Here is a 16,838-nt window from a genome sequence, read left to right as displayed (position 1 = left end):
TGAAATGGTAAAAGAAGCAGCTATGCAGAATCAGGGGCAAATAGAGAGTTTATACATACATTTGAAACACCTGTGAGATCTCCGGGCTTCTATCGGACTGTAGGATATTCATATCTGGAGCTTCAGGAAGAGATTTCACACTAGAGATATATTTTGGAAATCATCTATAGATGGATAAAACCAGGAGAATTGGTCATCCAAAAAATATGTGAAGTTGAAAGAGCAGTGGGCCAAGGGGATGCCATTTCTAAAGCAGACAGTGGAAGAGAAAGTGTCCTTGAAGGAAATTGTAGTAGAGAGATCAGAAATGTAGGAGGAAAAGCCAGATAGTTCATGAAAGGAAAGGGTGTATAGAATTTCAAGGAGCCAGGCGTTAGCAGTATCAAATTCTATATCTTAACTATGGACTCTACTTTGCTTATCTGCAATATGAAATGGTTAAATTAAATAATGTTTAAGGTTATTTCCAATTCTGACATTCTTGTGAAATTCGGGTTATTTTGCTTGTTTTATCATGATACATTGCCTTCATTAGCTTTATCACCAGCAATAAACTAAATCTTAGCTATCATTATGGATTAGTTATAAGTAGAGATAGTGATTTTCCTCACTTTTTTCTTTTAAAAAATTTTTGTGGTAAGATACACTTAACATAAAATTTGCCACGTTAACCGTTTTTATGTCTGCGGTTTAGACTCATGTTCCTCATTTGACTAAGCTTATTGAGTGTAAATTAACATATAATTACAGGAGTTCTAATGATTATATCTTTGTATATGTTATTTTGAATATGACCCAGGCACTTGCTTGCTTCATTTCTAGTCTCGGCACTGTATTATACATGCTGTATATTTAGACATTTCCAGATGTTAATGTGTTCTGGAAAAGTTTAAAGGTAAAACTTGATTCTGATTAAATGATTAAAATCTAGGCCCTAAAATTCTAGTTTTTAAAATAGTAGTGTCCGTTTTCCAAGATGTTTTATGAACCAAAATATAAACCAGAAAACTCTGAAGTTGTCATCAGATAAAATAGAACATCATAACTTGAAGCCATCAAAGGATTATTCTCTTAATGGCAATTTGAGCAAGCAAATGTGTTCGGAATCAGGATTTCTGGAAAATTGATTTTGGAGCCAAAGTTGATATTTGCTAAGCCCATGTTCTTCTTTCTTGTAATAGACTTATATTGCATTAAGATGTAAACAATATTTTCTATAACCTATTTGTTTTTAGTGGGAAAAGTAACTTCCACATTTCATCTTAATGGATTATATTACAGTACTATATGTAGTCTTGAACCATTTTTTAAAATGGGAACTTAGTTCAGGGGCCTTTTTCACAAAAGATTAGCACAAACTCAGTGCTTTGCAATTTTTCTTTATCAGTTGATCAGTAGAGATCCTATCTATTATACTGCAAAAAGCTACATTTTCATTCCAGAGCACATAATTGGCAATGGCATGCAGTTGACAAAATAGAAATACTCTGGCCTGGAATGCACTAATAAAGGAGTACATTTTCTTGTTTTTTGCCAAACTCAGTCTTGTCTTTTACATTGAAGATCACGTTTCTGTTATATGGCATTTTCTAGATGTTTTTTTATAGTTTCTGAAGCTTTCTAAGTGGCCTGTGTAATGTAGTGGACTCTTTATTTTCCATACCACATTCCTTGATTTCGATGTGTCAAAGTGTCTCAAGTCCCATAAGGTAGTTAAGCTAGACCAATTGAATTCTCTTTCCAGGAAGTTACATACTGAATACGATCAGTGATGCAGTAATAATACTGCATGATACAGATGTCCTCATATCCAGCGCACTTCCTGGCCTATCTCCATGATCAGACAAGGGTAGGCATTTGAGGCTAGACAGACCAAATGCCAGCCACCTTACTTGTAAAAGTAATTATTTACATTTATGCTTAAATTTTTGCAAAGAATCTATCTTTCATTATAGGCATTGAAAAGGTGACAGCAATTGCACGGTAGTTTGTTAGAGGACAAAGTTGGTAATTCAAATGTAGGCATTTTTTCATATTGTCCCTTGGTAAATATGGGGAAATGTAGATTTGTATTAATCTGGAAAAGAAGACAACCAAGGTTCACTATTGAGGTTTTTAACTTAATGCCTTATATTGGGAACATTAAGATTTCTACTATAAATGAAGGTACCCCAAATATTTTCATAGTGTATTGAGAGTTAACAAATAGGACTATGGTGATTTGGGCAGTAGTTAATAATATATTTGTTATAGTGCAAATGGAATACTGCTTATATTGGTGGCCTCTATATACATAAATACTTATAAGCAACAGTGTTTTTAAAGAAAAAGACTGAACATCTCTTATGAATCCATGAGAGCTAATATATGGATCTGACATATAGGAGATAATTCAGTGTATGTTCATTGACTTTATTTAGCAAACCTTTTTGTGAGAGTTAATACATTGTATCTTTATATCGGAGCTGACTCTCACCTCCCCACAATTACAGATGAGTAAACTGAAGTCACGGAGAGATTAATTTGTTAAAAGTTCCACGGTTAGAGTTGAACCCATTTGGCTGACATGTCAATTTTATTAATTACTAAGTTGTCTCTGTAGAATGAAATGATAAACAACAGGTATTAAGCAGTTATTTTAATTAACATCAGATACTGATACTAATAAAAATAATTGTGTTCACTTATTAATTATTTAGTGCCTAGTACATGCTAGACATGCTACTATGTACTGAGACTATAAACACAATAGGCTGATTATCTGACATTACAGACCCTATGTTCTAGTGAAAATTCTGTAAGACTATTAGTAGTTTAAAACCCTCGTTTCAAGTTTTTGGGTGCTGTGTTTATGTCTTTTGTCTCTTTATTCCTGACTTGCAGTTCAGTTTGTGGTCGGTATTAAAGAATGCACGAATTAAAGAAAAAGTGAATGAAAATATAACCTGAAATGTTTCTTCATGTATGTTTTTATTTGAAACTATTTTCTGAATAATACAATGCATACAGAGAACATTTCATTCTTCAGAAATTTTGCAAAATATAATTATCACTGACGTTTTAAATATTGGGGCACCTAGGTGGCTCAGTCGGTGAAGCATTGACTTCAGCTTATGTCATGATCTCATGGTCTGGGAGTTCGAGCCCTGCATTCAGGCTCTCTGCTGACAGCTCAGAGCCTGAAGTTTGCTTCAGATTTTGTGTCTGCCCCTCCCCTGCTCGCACTCTGTCTCTCTCTCTCTCTCAAAACTAAATAAACATTTAAAAAATTAAAGTTTCAAAGGAAAGAATTCATGTTAGTGGGGAAGAGGAAATAGGAATGTTACTTAAAAGTATAGAAGATTGGGGTGCTTGGGTGGCTCAGTCAGTTAAGCGTCTGACTCTTGGTTTCAGCTTAGGTCATGATCTCTGTTTGTGAGTTCGAGCCCCTCATCAGGCTGCATGCTGACAGTGGGGATCCTGCTTGAGATTCTCTCTCCCCCTTTCTCTCTGCCTCTCCCCTGCTCACTCTCTTGTCTGTCTCTCAAAAATAAATAAACTTAAAAAAAATTTTAACTGTATAGAAAATATGGTATAACAATTTTAAGCATTTACTTTAAAAAAATTTTGTTAATGTTTTTATTTATTTTTGAGAGAGAGAGAGAGAGAGAGACAGAGAGAGAGACAGAGCACAAGCAAGGGAGGGGCAGAGAAAGAGGGAGACAGAATCTGAAGCAGGCTTCAGGCTCCAGCTGTCAGCACAGAGCCCCACACAGGGCCGAACTCACTACCCACGAGATCGTGACCTGAGTCGAAGTCAGACATTTAACCAACTGAGCCACCCAGGAGTCACTTAAAGCATTTACTTACAAAATGTTCTGTATAATAGACAGTGGGCTAATTAAAATGTTTAGATTAATGTGTAAGTGAAACCTATCTCAGTCTCTCTTTTTTTTAAACTGAGTTGTGAGCACAGTTATAGAGTGTACAAATTAGAAAAATCTAAGTTTACCAAACCTTACATATGGGAGATGGGTTGGGGGTACACAAAGGCATATATCTTTTCAAATGGCATATAAACTTGGAACTTCCAAAAAATTCATGATAGTCATTTCATTGATTAAAATAAATACCAAATAATTTCTGCTTTATTGGTTTATTCTCAGTGTATCATACTTAAGATTTGTAGCCTTTGACCTAATAGGAATCAAAATAGAGGTGGTTCGACTTCAAGAATTTGTAATAATCCCTTCACTTTAACACATGAATGTGTTCAATATTGGCGAAAGAACACGTTGCTACCAAAACTGAAATAAGATCCTTGAAACAGAAAGGATGTTGCCATGGAAAAATGAAGTAACACTCAGTGCAGCTGTGATGCATTAATGAATAGGATATTTTTTTTAAAAGATCATTTGTGTTTGGTGTGGCTCAGAGGGTCCCAACCAGATGGTTTCCATGAACATGATCTGACCCCCGGTTTGAGGACTTCTTACTGGCAGATTACTTCATTTTCTTTCCCTTGGATTGTCAGATCCTTACATTAATGCAAAATTTACTGCTGCAGATTTATATTCCCTTACATAAATCACTCAACATTTTACATTAAAACCACAATTTTAGACGTACAGTTTAACAGTTATTTTAAAAGTGTAAAAAGATTTATGTGATAGTTGTAGTATATATTAGAGATGTAACATTATAATAAGTTGGAGGATTTTGGATTATGTATGTGTTTTGGTTCTTATCATTATAGAAATCTCCAGAACACATATCACATTTTAGAAAGTTTATTTTTTAGAGTTGTTATGTATCTCAGAATAATCTATTTTTGAATATTTATTGCTCACGTTGTTAAATTTGATGAAATAATTTATTTCTGAATTAGTGGAATTTTGGAATATATTGTTATTTGGAAGTTTCGGCACAACTTAAATTTATTTCACAAGATATATATGTTTATATTTGTATAGTGTGGCATATTAAACTAATTACCTCACATTGTTGAAAACATTTTTTAACATAGCATCAATACCTATATGAAGTGTTAAAAACTGACTCTTTTTAGTTTGACACTATAAGCATAAATAATTGAATAATGAGAATGGTATACTGAGAATATGTTCTCAGTATGCCATAATACTTTGTGCACTTGAACTTCAGCAATTAATTGTGTTAAATATTTAAAAATATAAATGTAATACAGCTGAAACAATGTATGTTTTAGGATAAAAAATGTTGTAATCTTCAATCAATGAGCTACTTAACATATAAACACTTAAATTAGGTTGCAAGATAAAATTCTAGATGAGGTCAGACTTCATGAACCTTATATTTATTTTTATAAAATTTTACTTATATTTTTCTTCACTGAATTCAGTTTGTTCAATGCACAGAAATGTTGAAGCAAAAATGAGTAAGTTTGCTTATTTATAAGCCTGGCAGATTATTTATCATATCAAGGAATTCCAGACCTGTTACGTATCATGCTGTCACTAAGGGCTATATTAACCTCCAGTGAACATATATTAATGTATTCTTAGTTGTCTTTTATAAAATACAGTCTCTTAATTTGCTAGAATATCCAAGTATTTATCAAACAAACAAATTTTAGTTTTTGTTACATCTTCAGATAATGCCTTTGTATGCCAAATATTTTGTAGAAAATTAACAGATGACATTTTGTATTTCCTTGAGAATAATTTAAGTATGCTAGGCTGTTTGAGCAGTTTGTGAACCAGGTACAAAATATTACTTTCTAAGAACCAACTAAGACTAATAGACTTGAGCTTATATTGCTTTTGAATTAAGAACTCATGATGAATTTAATTTTTGATTTGAGATCGCTTAGTATTATTTCACCTCTCTAAGGTGCCGGGCAACCTAAGTAAACTACACTGGGGATAAGAAAGCATAAAAGTTTTACATGAAATCAAAATTTAAATAATAATTTGATGTATGATAAAAGCAGGGAATAATGCTCTAAGTCTTCTGAATTTTCTTCATTACCATGTATCCATATATATAAAACGTGATACACACACACACTTGAATCTTGGGATACGTGTAAATAAAAAAAGAAAATACATGATACAGACTTGTTATATTTTAATATTTGTCTAGAGATATCATCTGAACATTGGAAACATCTTTCCTTATATTTTGGTTTGTAAAGTAAAAACAAAAGGCCAAATTCACATGGTAATAGCTGCTTGTGTGTGTGTGTGTGTGTGTGTGTGTGTGTGTGTGTGTGTGTGTTTTAAGTGAGTACAATACAATACTAGTTGGTTCTAAGGCCTTAGTTGGTGTTAATCTAATGAACTGCAAAAGAAGGAGGATTTTCTCACCTTTTTTTGCCAGCACATTTTCTGATTCAGTCATGTTACTTGGAAATAACTGTGGAAAGGCAGATATGTTTTCATCTCATTGCACTGTGCCTTTTTGATCAAATTCATAGCAAGAAACAATGTCGTTTTAAGTGTTGTGTTCTTCAGTAAAAGTAACTCATAAAGAGGTAAGTATGGCACATTTCTTCTTCTTTTTTTTTTTTGCTTGCCTGTTTATTCTGATAAAGATATTAAGTATTTGAGGGTATATTAACTTCCTTATTTAGTCTGTTCCCAATATTTTAATTTTGCTTTCTTTTTTCTTCCCCCTAGCTTGAAGTACAGTCTTGTTGTGTATTCATTCCAAATGATAGCCTGCCTTCCCCAAGTACAATTGTATCTGGTGACATTCCTGGAACAGTAAGAAGTTGGTACCATGGACAAACCAGCATGCCTGGAATGCTTGTCCTCTGTATGCCTCAAATAAAGATTATTAGTGCTGGCCACAAGTATATGGAACCTCTGCAGGAGATTCCATTTGTCATTCCACGACCCATCCTTGAAGAAGGTACATTAAAAAATATTCTTCCTATGGTTATATTTGATAATAATATTTTTAGTTTTATTGTTTTTTAATATGCCAGTGCTTATGTAAATGAGTCTTCTCATTGAAAGATCCACATGAAAATAGATTCAGTGATCTGCAAAGTGGATTTAAAAAGAAGGGTGCACAAAGTGAATTAAGTGGTGCTGTTTATTGACATCCACACATTTTAATAAAATTCATGTATGTATAAATAGACTACAAAATATCATATGAAACGCAGAATAATCACTAAAATGTGAAGCATAGACAAATCAAGATGACAGTTGGTTTTGGAAGTTGGCATTAAGCTGAATTAAGAATGATAAGTAGATCTTAATTTAAGCTACTTGATTTATTAATAGATATCATATGTAATCAAATGAATATATTATTTACATCAAACATAATATATTTCTAGACTTCTCATTTGTTAAAATACAGTAGATAATATTGTGATGATTGGAGACATGACTCTTCAGTAAATACTTCATTTGTGATACTACAGAATTTTCAGTTGCAAATTCATACCCTTTTGAACTTTGACATATTCATCTCAAACAATCTGTGAACCTGGAAAAGTTTTGAGTCACAAAGTAAATAGTGTGAATCTATATTTTAATAACAGGGTTCAAATGTTTTACAATGGTAAACGGTTCCACACCTTGTTCATATTATTAGCATGTAAGTATATGAATGCTGATATCATTGAGATCACTACACATACTATTATTGAAAAGCAGATATATTCTGTGCAGTTTTTGACTTTGACTTGATGTTGATTTCTCTTTCCTTTTCTCTGTTTTGGTGTTTCCATTGAAATGTAGTTTTCTTAGGTTTATCAGAAGTAGGAATGATTTTACTGCCAGAAATGAATGTTGGTACTTAATAAAATGAATACCATTATCATAAAATCATAGAATTCTAACAGTTAGATGGAACTTCTTTAGATCTCTTACCTGTGTGATTTTGTTCTTGATGCAAGGATTCTTTTTCTAGCATATTGGATATATCCATTCTTTGATATTTGCTTCTGGTTGTAAGGAGTTCTTTATTATCACAACAGCTTTTGTGTATCATATCAAGGACGTGCTAGCCTCAGAAAATGAGCTGGGGAGTGCTTCCCTTTTTTTTGTTGTTGTTTTTTGTTGTTGTGGTGGTTTTGTTTTTGTTTTTTGGGTTTTTGTTTTATTTTAACTCTGGAATCATTTATGGAAGATTCAAATAGTTTGTCCCTTAATTTTAAAAAAGTAAAACTCATAATATTATTTCATTTAACAGCTTTTTAGACATTATTTACATACGCTTTTATGCATACAATTAGATGACTTTTAGTATATTTACAGTTTATACCATCATCACCACCATCAAATTGAGAAGTTGTATCACTCAAAAAAAAAGTTTTATCACTCAAAAAATAATCAATATACCATTAACAGTTACTCTTTCTCCCTTCATCCAAAACCCTGGCAAATGCTGACCTTCCTGTCTCTATGAATTTGCCTGTTCTAGGTGTTTAATAAGAATGGAGTCACACAATATGTGGTCTTTTGTGACTGGCTTCTCATGGGAAGTCACCATAATGCTTTTGAGGTTGACTTATTTATCAGTCTTCATTTTTATGGCTGAAAGTAATCCATTTTATGGATATACCATGTTTTCTTTATCCACTCATAGCTGGTAGACATTTGTGTTTACATCTTTTGGCTATTATGAACAATACTGCTGTGATAATTTTTGCACATCTTTTCATATGGACATATTTTAATTTCTGTTAGCTATGTACCTAGTAGTAGAATTGTTGGGTCGTATGGTAGCTCTGTGGTTAAGGTTTTGAGGAATTAACAGTCTGTCCTCCAAAGTGTTTCTGCCATTTTGCAATTCCACATCAACTTATGAAGGTTCTAATTTATTCAAGTTGTAATTGTCTTTTTGGTGTTAACCATCCCGGTGGGTATGTGGTGGATCTCATTTTGGTTGTCATTTGCAGTTCCCAAATGACTAGTGATATTGAGCATCTTTTCATGTGCTTGTTGGCCATTTGTAGAAGCTGTTTTTTATTTTCTTATTGTTTTCAAATACTTGTCCCACTTTTTAGTTGGGTTATTTATCTTTCCTTTTAATTGAGCAGTTCTTTATATATTCTGGATATTAGATTCTCATTAGATATGATTTACAAATGTCTTCTCTCATTCTATGAATTATCTTTTTTACTATCTTGATTATTTCATTTCTTTTATATTCTTAATTCTATTTTTCCCTGCTGTATTAGACATTATTCCCTTGCTATTTTTTTTTTCAATCTTAGAAATTAACACTCTTTACACAAAGTAAAATTTGGTTCTGGAAATACTAAGATGCATTTTTAATTTAGTAAATCATACAATAATTTATGGTATTTACTCTCCTCCTGAACAACACACAGGTCTTTAAAGTACTTTAATTCATCGATTCTCTCCAGATTGACTGGCTATTACTGTTATATATTTTAATTTATCTCTTATTTTTCTGAATTTTGTAAATTTAAATCATTTAAAAAAATTGCATATATATTACATGTATACAATTAGTGCAGGGTTTGGAAAATTTATTCAATAAATGGCCAGATAGTAAATATTCTCAGTGTCATCAACTATCTGGTTTTCGTAACAACTACTCAGCTTTGCTTTGTAGTACAGAGGCAGCCATAAATAGTAGGTCAATGAATTGACACTCCAGTAAAACTTTATTCACAAAATCTGATAATCAGTCACATTTGGTCATGCGCCACCTATGCTAACTCTATACCAATGCCTTACTAGACATTTGTTGCCCAGCCCATTCCTTTCTTCTACCTCAGATAATTTTCCTTCTGCCTTTTTTTTTTTTTAATGATGTGCTGTTAGGAAACAATTTTTTTTTGTTTGAAACTGTATTTTGCCTTCTTTTTGGAAAGAATTTTTTTTGTTATATATATATATACACAGTTTTATATCTATATATGTGTGTGTGTGTGTGTGTGTGTGTGTGTGTGTGTGTGTGTGTGTGTATGGTTTCTTACTGATAGTTTTGTTTTGGCCATTAAAGATCCTTTTGTGCTTACTTTTGTTTTTCATTGCCTTTCTGAGAAATTCACCATCAGTTTGTGTTTTTTTTAGTGTCTTTCGGGCAGCTTTAAGGATCTTTTTTTTTTTTTTTTTGGCTTTTAAATCTTTGTTCTTTTAAGTATTAGTATTGGTGTCTTTGTGAGCTTTTCAAGTTTTCTGGCATTTTCTCTTCATATATTGCCTCTGTCTCATTCTTTCTACATATATGTTAGACATTTTTTTTTTTTTACTGTATTGTTCTTGTCTCTTTAATATTTTTCCCTTTGACTTTCTGGCCTGTAGTCTGAGTAATTTCTTTGATATTACAGTTTATTAATTTTATTTTCATCTGTATCTAATGTGCTGTTTTTTGGGGGTAAAACTTTATATAATTCTAATATATCATACAGAAATGAAATACATCAACTATTAGTATACAACTTGATACATTTCATAAAATAAACCTGCCCATGTTACTAGCTTCTCAATCAAGATCAAAAATTTTACCAAAACCCAGGAGATCTTCTCTAGTCCCTTGCCGGTCTCTGTTACTTCAGAGGTACATGGTATCAGGATGTCTAAAACCATAAATTATTTTTCCTGTTTTTCAACTTTGTAATACTTTATTAAATTTTAAAATTTGCTTATATTTTCATTTTCATTGATTTTTTTAAAATCCTTGCATTTTATTCATAATTTCCAAGGCTTTGTTATATTTCTTGATACATGAATCATTTATTTTATTGTCTGAGTCCTGCTGATTCTTGCCTGTATGCCTAGTGTTGTTCTTTGTGGTTTTTTTTGTTTGTTTCTTTTTTGCTCCTTTTTGTGGGGGAGAGTCTACTTATTTTTCCTGGAAATATTTGTCTAGAAATTTTTTTGAAGATGAGCTCAAAGATTCTTCCTTTGTAGTTCAAATTTATTTCTGATGTATTGGGAGCATTACCAGTTTACAACCACTTGAAACTAGAGGCTTTTATACCATGTAGATAATAAAAATTCAAGTTACAATCTTTTATGAGGCTTGGTTTGTGGTTATATGTATTTTTTTCCACTCTTCAAGGTTCAGCTTTCTGATCATGTACAGAGGGTAAAAACAGGGCAGTTTTATTTCTAGTTTATTCTAACATTAATATTGTAGCCATATGCATTGAAATCTTATGTTCTATTAGGTTCTACAATGCAAGTGTCAACAAGGATGTTCCATTTCACCAGGTTTGAAATGCCTCAACCAATTTGTTTTGCTTACCTCTGAGTTCCTGACTTTTCTCAGTCCCTGGCCTTAATAAAGCCTTACTTTTTTGGGGAAACTCACTAATGAATTTAAGAAGATATGGAGTGCAGGGGCGCCTGGGTCTTTGTGATACTCATTCAGTTGAGCATCCGACTTCAGCTCAGGTCATGATCTTGCGATTTGTGAGTTCGAGCCCTGCATCAGGCTCTGTGCTGACAGCTCAGAGCCTGGAGCCTGCTTCAGATTCTGTGTGTCCCTATCTCTCTGCCCCTCCCCGCTCATTCCCCCCACCCCCGTCAAAACAAAAAAAAATTTAAAAAAAAAAAGAAGATATGGAGTGCATGTCTCTGTATGTGTAAACCAGTTCATATAAATTTTATTCATAGTGTGATGTATAAACATTTTATGAATATATTCATCCTTTTTGTTTTTAGCACAAATGTCATTCAAGGCACTAAATCTACCAGGTTGCTGGAAATACAGTCCCTCAGTGATTTAAAGAGGTGACAATATCATATCCCCTTTTATCTAATGGATTTTATGAAAGGACTGATATATACTGCCCTACTATTCTTTATCTTTTGAATACTCTTTAAAATCCCTGTTATAGCACTTCTGCCAGCTTCTTTTTCTCCTCTTGTATGATAAATTACTTTCTTCTCACCTTGTTTTTCAAATACATTATGAATGACTTAAGGAACTACAGAAGTTTCCATCTTTAAAGCAGAAGGTGTTATATTCTGATATTTTATTCCTAGAACTGAGTTAGATAGCATCTTAGTTTGTTTTGAACATTTAAAAAAAATCACACACCAGATGGAGAGGGCAAGAATCAGATAGAAACTTCTAAAGTCTATTTTTCTTACTCCCTGGGAGAAAATAGTGTGACAATATAATCAGCCCTGAAACCTAAAGTAAAAACAGTTTTTTGTTTTTTTGTTTTTTTACTACATGGCTATTCTCATTGGCCAAACCTACCTTGAGGGAAGGAGATTATTTCATGAGATTTGAACATCCATTGTCTAATACCATGTTTTGTAATCCCCATATGTTTGTTTTATCCAGATTTTTTTCTTATACATGATTTCTAGTTTCACACCTTTGTGGTTGGAAAAGATAATTGATGTGATTTCATTCTTCTTGAATTTATTGAGACTTGTGTTGTAGCCTAGCATGTAATCTGCCCTGGACAATGTTCCATGTGTCCTTGAAAAGAAGTGATGCTTCTGCTTTTGGATAGAATAATCTGTATGTATCTCTTTAGTCCGTCTGATCTAATGTGTCTTTTAAGGCCAATGTTTCCTTATTAATTTTCTGTCCTGAGTTATCTCCTCATTGATACAAGTGGAGTATTAAAGTCTCCTACTATTCTTATCCTTCCATCTATTTTTGCCTTTACTTCTGTTAGTATTTGCTTTATGTATTTAGGTGCTTCTATTGGGTGCATAAATGTTTAAAAATGTTATGTCCTATTGTTGGATTGATCCTTTCATCATTGTATAATGCTCTCCTTTATTTTAATGCTCTCCTTTATTTTGAAGTCCAGAATCATGATGCCTTCAGCTTTGCTTTGCTTTTTTCAGGATTGCTTTAGCTAATTCTACTCCTAAAACCAGTACTGCATTGTATGTTAACCAGTTGGAATTTAAATAAAATTTGAAAAGAAAAAAAGAGTCTATTTTGTCTGACATAAGTGTTTCTACCCCAACTTCCTTTTCATTGCCATTTGCACGGAATATCCTTTTCCATCCTGTTACTTTGAGTCTGTGTGTGTCTTTAGATTTGAAGAGAGTCTCTTGTAGGCAACAGATATATGGGTTTTGTTTTTTATAATTCATTCATTCAGTCACTCTGTGTGTCTTTTGATGGGGAGTTTAGTCTATTTGCATTTAAAGTAATTATCCATTGGTATATATTTATTGTCATTTTGTTTATTGTTTCCCAGCTGTTTTTTGCAGTTCTTCTCTGTTCCTTTTCTTCTTTTTCTCTCTTATGCTTTGATTGTTTCCTTTAATGTTGTATTTAGATTTTTTTTTCTTTTGTGCATTTACTAGAAGTTTTTTCTTTGTGGTTACTGTGAGGTTTACACATATCATCTTTTGTATATAACAGTCATTTTAAAGTTCACAGTAACTTAATTTTTAATACATTTCAAAGCTTTATATTTTTACTTTCCCCCACCTTATATCTCATATTTTTAAAGGCATAATTTTTTTAAATGTTTATTTATTTTGAGAGAGAGAGAGACAGTGCGGTAGAGGGAGGGGCAGAGAGAGAGAGAGAGAGAGAGAGAGAGAGAGAGAGAAAGAAATCCTTGCTGTCAGCACAGAGCCTGACGAGGGGCTTGGGCCCATGAACTGTGAGATCATGAGCTGAGCCAAAATCAAGAGTTGGACACTTAACCAACTGAGCCACCTACGTGCCCCTTATGTTTCATATTTTTGATGATTCATTTTACATCTTTTTATGTATCCCTGAACTAATTATTATTTTTTTAAATATTTACAACTTTTATACTCTTTCTACTTGGTTTATAAGTAATATGTCTACTACTTTTATTATTTATTTACCTTTTGCAGTGTAATTTTTACTTTTGTATGTTTTCTTATTAAATAGTACATTGTATTTTTAGTTTATTCTTTTGAACATTTCTTGTAGCCTGTTTTAAGTAGATGAACTCCTTTACCTTTTGCTTAACTGGAAAATTCTCAATCTTTCTGAATGATAATGTCTGGGTATAGAATTCTTGGTCGGCCATTTTTTTTTCCTTTTAGCCTTTTGAATATATCATGCCACTCTTTTTGATCTATAAAGTTTTTGCTGAAATATCTGCTAATTGCCTTAGGGGGTTTTCCCTGTATGTAATATGTTGCTGTTCTCTTATTACTCTCTGTTTACCTTTTATCATTTTAATGAGAATGTGTCTTGGTGTGTTTCTTTTTGGGTTCATCTTATTTGGGCCTCTCTGATCGTCCTGGACATAGATGTCTGTTTGCTTCCCCCAGATTATGGATGTTTTTAGCCATTATTTCTTCAAATAAATTTTTCTTGACTTTTCTCTCTTTTCTCCTTCTGGGACTCGGATAATGAGAATGTTATTCCATTTGATATTCTCCCAGAGGTCCCTTAAAGTATCCTTACTTCTTTTAATTCTTTTTTAATTTTTATGCTTTTTGTTTTCCATTCCCTTGTTTTTCATTCATTGATGGTGCTTCTGTTTCATCCATTCTGCTGTTAAATCCCTCTAGTATACTTGTAAGTTTAGTTTTAATATTTCGTGTTTTCTTATTTTCTGTCTCTTTGTGGAAGGAAATTCTTGTTGCTTCTCCATTGCTTAGATAGGTGAGCATCTTTATGACCATTACTTTGAACCCTTTATCTCGTAGGTTGCCTCTCTCCATTTCATTAAGGTCTTTTCCTGTGGATTTGCCTTGTTCTTTGGAATATATTCTTCTGTCTGCTCATTTTGCTTGTTTCTCTGTGTTTGTATGTATTAGATGAAATGGCTATCTCCCTCAACCTTGAAGGAATAGTCTTGTGTAGGAGGTGTTTTGTGTGGCCCAGGTGTTTTGTGTGTCCTGTGGCTACCAGAGCTAGTCATTCTATGGGCATCCCCACAGATGTAGACATCCTGTGGGCTGTTTGTCCCCTGGCTTTGATAGGGCTTCAGTTGGTATTGTGTGCAAGGTGGGGCTCTAGGTACTCACCTGGCTTATGTATCTTGGCTACTGCATGGGGAGAGTGGGCTTCCAGCTGCTTGCCTATTCTGGTTGTGGCTTGCATTCTTGGTGGATTGGGCATGACTTGGGATACTTATCCTGCTTTTTTTACACCTTGGGTGCTACATGGAAGTGGGGAGGGGCAGGAGGCTCACCCAGCCTGTTCAAGGTGAGTGGTGGGCAGACCACACCTACCCACTGGTGCCAGAAGCCTAGAAGGGGTCCACCTAAAATGGTACTTGTTGGCTCCTTCACCAACAAGGTAGGATGAGAATGCAAAAATGGCTGTTGACAGCACATCCGTCCACAGCAGACTGCTTTTTTACATTTTTAAATTATTTAATTTAAAATTACAGATTCCTGTCTCTCTTTAAAATTAGTAAATGGGTCTCCCTGTGTTATGGTCTAGGGGCTTTTTCTTGTTTTTGTGCTGGATCATAGGGCAAATGAGTTTGTGGGCAAACCCTTTAAGAACAGATCTTTGTTCTCTAATGTACTGTGATTCTTCTGGTCTTAATCTTTATTGGTATTCAAAACTAGACATTAAAATTGTTTTAATGTTCATTCATTTTTGAGAGAGCACGAGTTGGGGAGGGACAGAGAGAGAGACACACACACACAGAATTCGAAGCAGGCTCCAGGCTCTGAGCTGTCAGCACAGAGCCTAACATGGAGTTCAAAGCCATGAACCCTGAGATCATGACCTGAGCCAAAGTCAGACACTCAACCAACTGAGCCCCCCAGGATCCCCAAAACCAGACATTTTACACCTTTTCTCTACTATGCCTGCCTCCAAGGTCAGGATTCCTGATTTGGGGCACAATCCCTTAACTTTTCCAGGGTGTATTCTGTATTTGTAGGAACCCTCCCTCATGTGCCTCCTCTGAGGTGGTTTTTGGGGCAAGGTGTGTCTGCCTTCCCACTCTTCTACGTGTGTCTTTCTTGGCTTTTGAGTGGAGGTGCTACTCATCTAGTTCATGGATCCTAGAGGAAAAGCATGCCATATGTAGTTATAAATTTGTTGTGTCCATGGGAGGAGGTGAGTTCAGGGTCTTCCTATGTCACCATCTTGAACTCTCTCATGAAGAATTGATGTTAACAAACCTACAGTGTGTGTGTGTGTGTGTGTTTTATTTGAGAAAGGAGAGAGGGTGGTATTTATGTGTATGTATGCGTTGATATTCTTAGGTTGCAAGGAACAGAAATCAAGTCAGGAGAACTTAAACAAAAATGGAACTTATGATTCATTCTCCACATATTCTATTACAGAAAGCAACTTTAACTTTTAGTTAAAATTTTGATACTAATCTCACTATTTGTCTCTGGTAATTATGAGCACCATGCTTTCAATTAAAACTTTCTCTTATTTCTTTCTTTGTTGTTTTCCTTGTCCTCACAACTCCTCTTGAATTATTTTTTCTTGCTTTGTCTTTGGTGTTGCTTGGTTATTCTGAGTTACAGATTTCTCTTGAAACTAATTTATCGAAACCAATTATTTAAACTTACGGAATGAATAACAATAATATTTCCTATGTAACTAAAGTTTTGTGCTTCAAACCGTTTATTTGATGGAAATATTTCAGTATATTGCACGGGGTGTGTGTGTGTGTGTGTGTGTGTGTATGTCTGTGTATAGTGATGGGGTTGTTAATCATACCGCTCTGATTTACAAAGGAAATTCAAATCCATTGTTTCTGTAGAGAAAAGTAGGGCTGCTCTCCCCACTGCTTGCTACTGCCCACCCCCAGCCTATCTTTTTCTGTGTTTAAACAAGGACAACTCTACTGTTGCAGGGTCTTAGCATATGCTGTATATGTGACTGCCTCCTTCTTGATCTTTTTTCTAGCCTTTCGTCTCACTTTTTAGGCTTCTATGTATTTAACTTGCCAGCTCCGTCTGTTCTGTGATGTTACTGCTTCTGACTCATCACTC

The 16,838-nt window shown here is 33.9% G+C and overlaps 1 protein-coding gene across 11 annotated transcripts in view; it reads left to right on the top strand.

The window, feature by feature from the left end:
• VPS13B (vacuolar protein sorting 13 homolog B) overlaps positions 1 to 16,838 on the top strand; it is a 794,855-nt gene that overhangs the window by 383,767 nt on the left and 394,250 nt on the right. For all 11 annotated transcript variants that reach the window (XR_008292721.1, XM_053208413.1, XM_053208414.1 and 8 more), the window contains exon 23: positions 6,639 to 6,873. Coding sequence is in view for 10 of the 11 variants with exons in the window: in XM_053208413.1 (XP_053064388.1) it covers positions 6,639 to 6,873 (235 nt within the window). In the remaining variant the exon portion in view is untranslated. The remainder of the gene's footprint in view (positions 1 to 6,638; positions 6,874 to 16,838) is intronic.

The sequence above is a fragment of the Acinonyx jubatus genome, chromosome F2 (genome assembly GCF_027475565.1).
Source record: "Acinonyx jubatus isolate Ajub_Pintada_27869175 chromosome F2, VMU_Ajub_asm_v1.0, whole genome shotgun sequence".
Taxonomy (NCBI): Eukaryota; Metazoa; Chordata; class Mammalia; order Carnivora; family Felidae; genus Acinonyx; species Acinonyx jubatus.
Note: the sequence above shows the minus strand (reverse complement) of the source record. Positions and strands in the feature narration are given on the sequence as shown.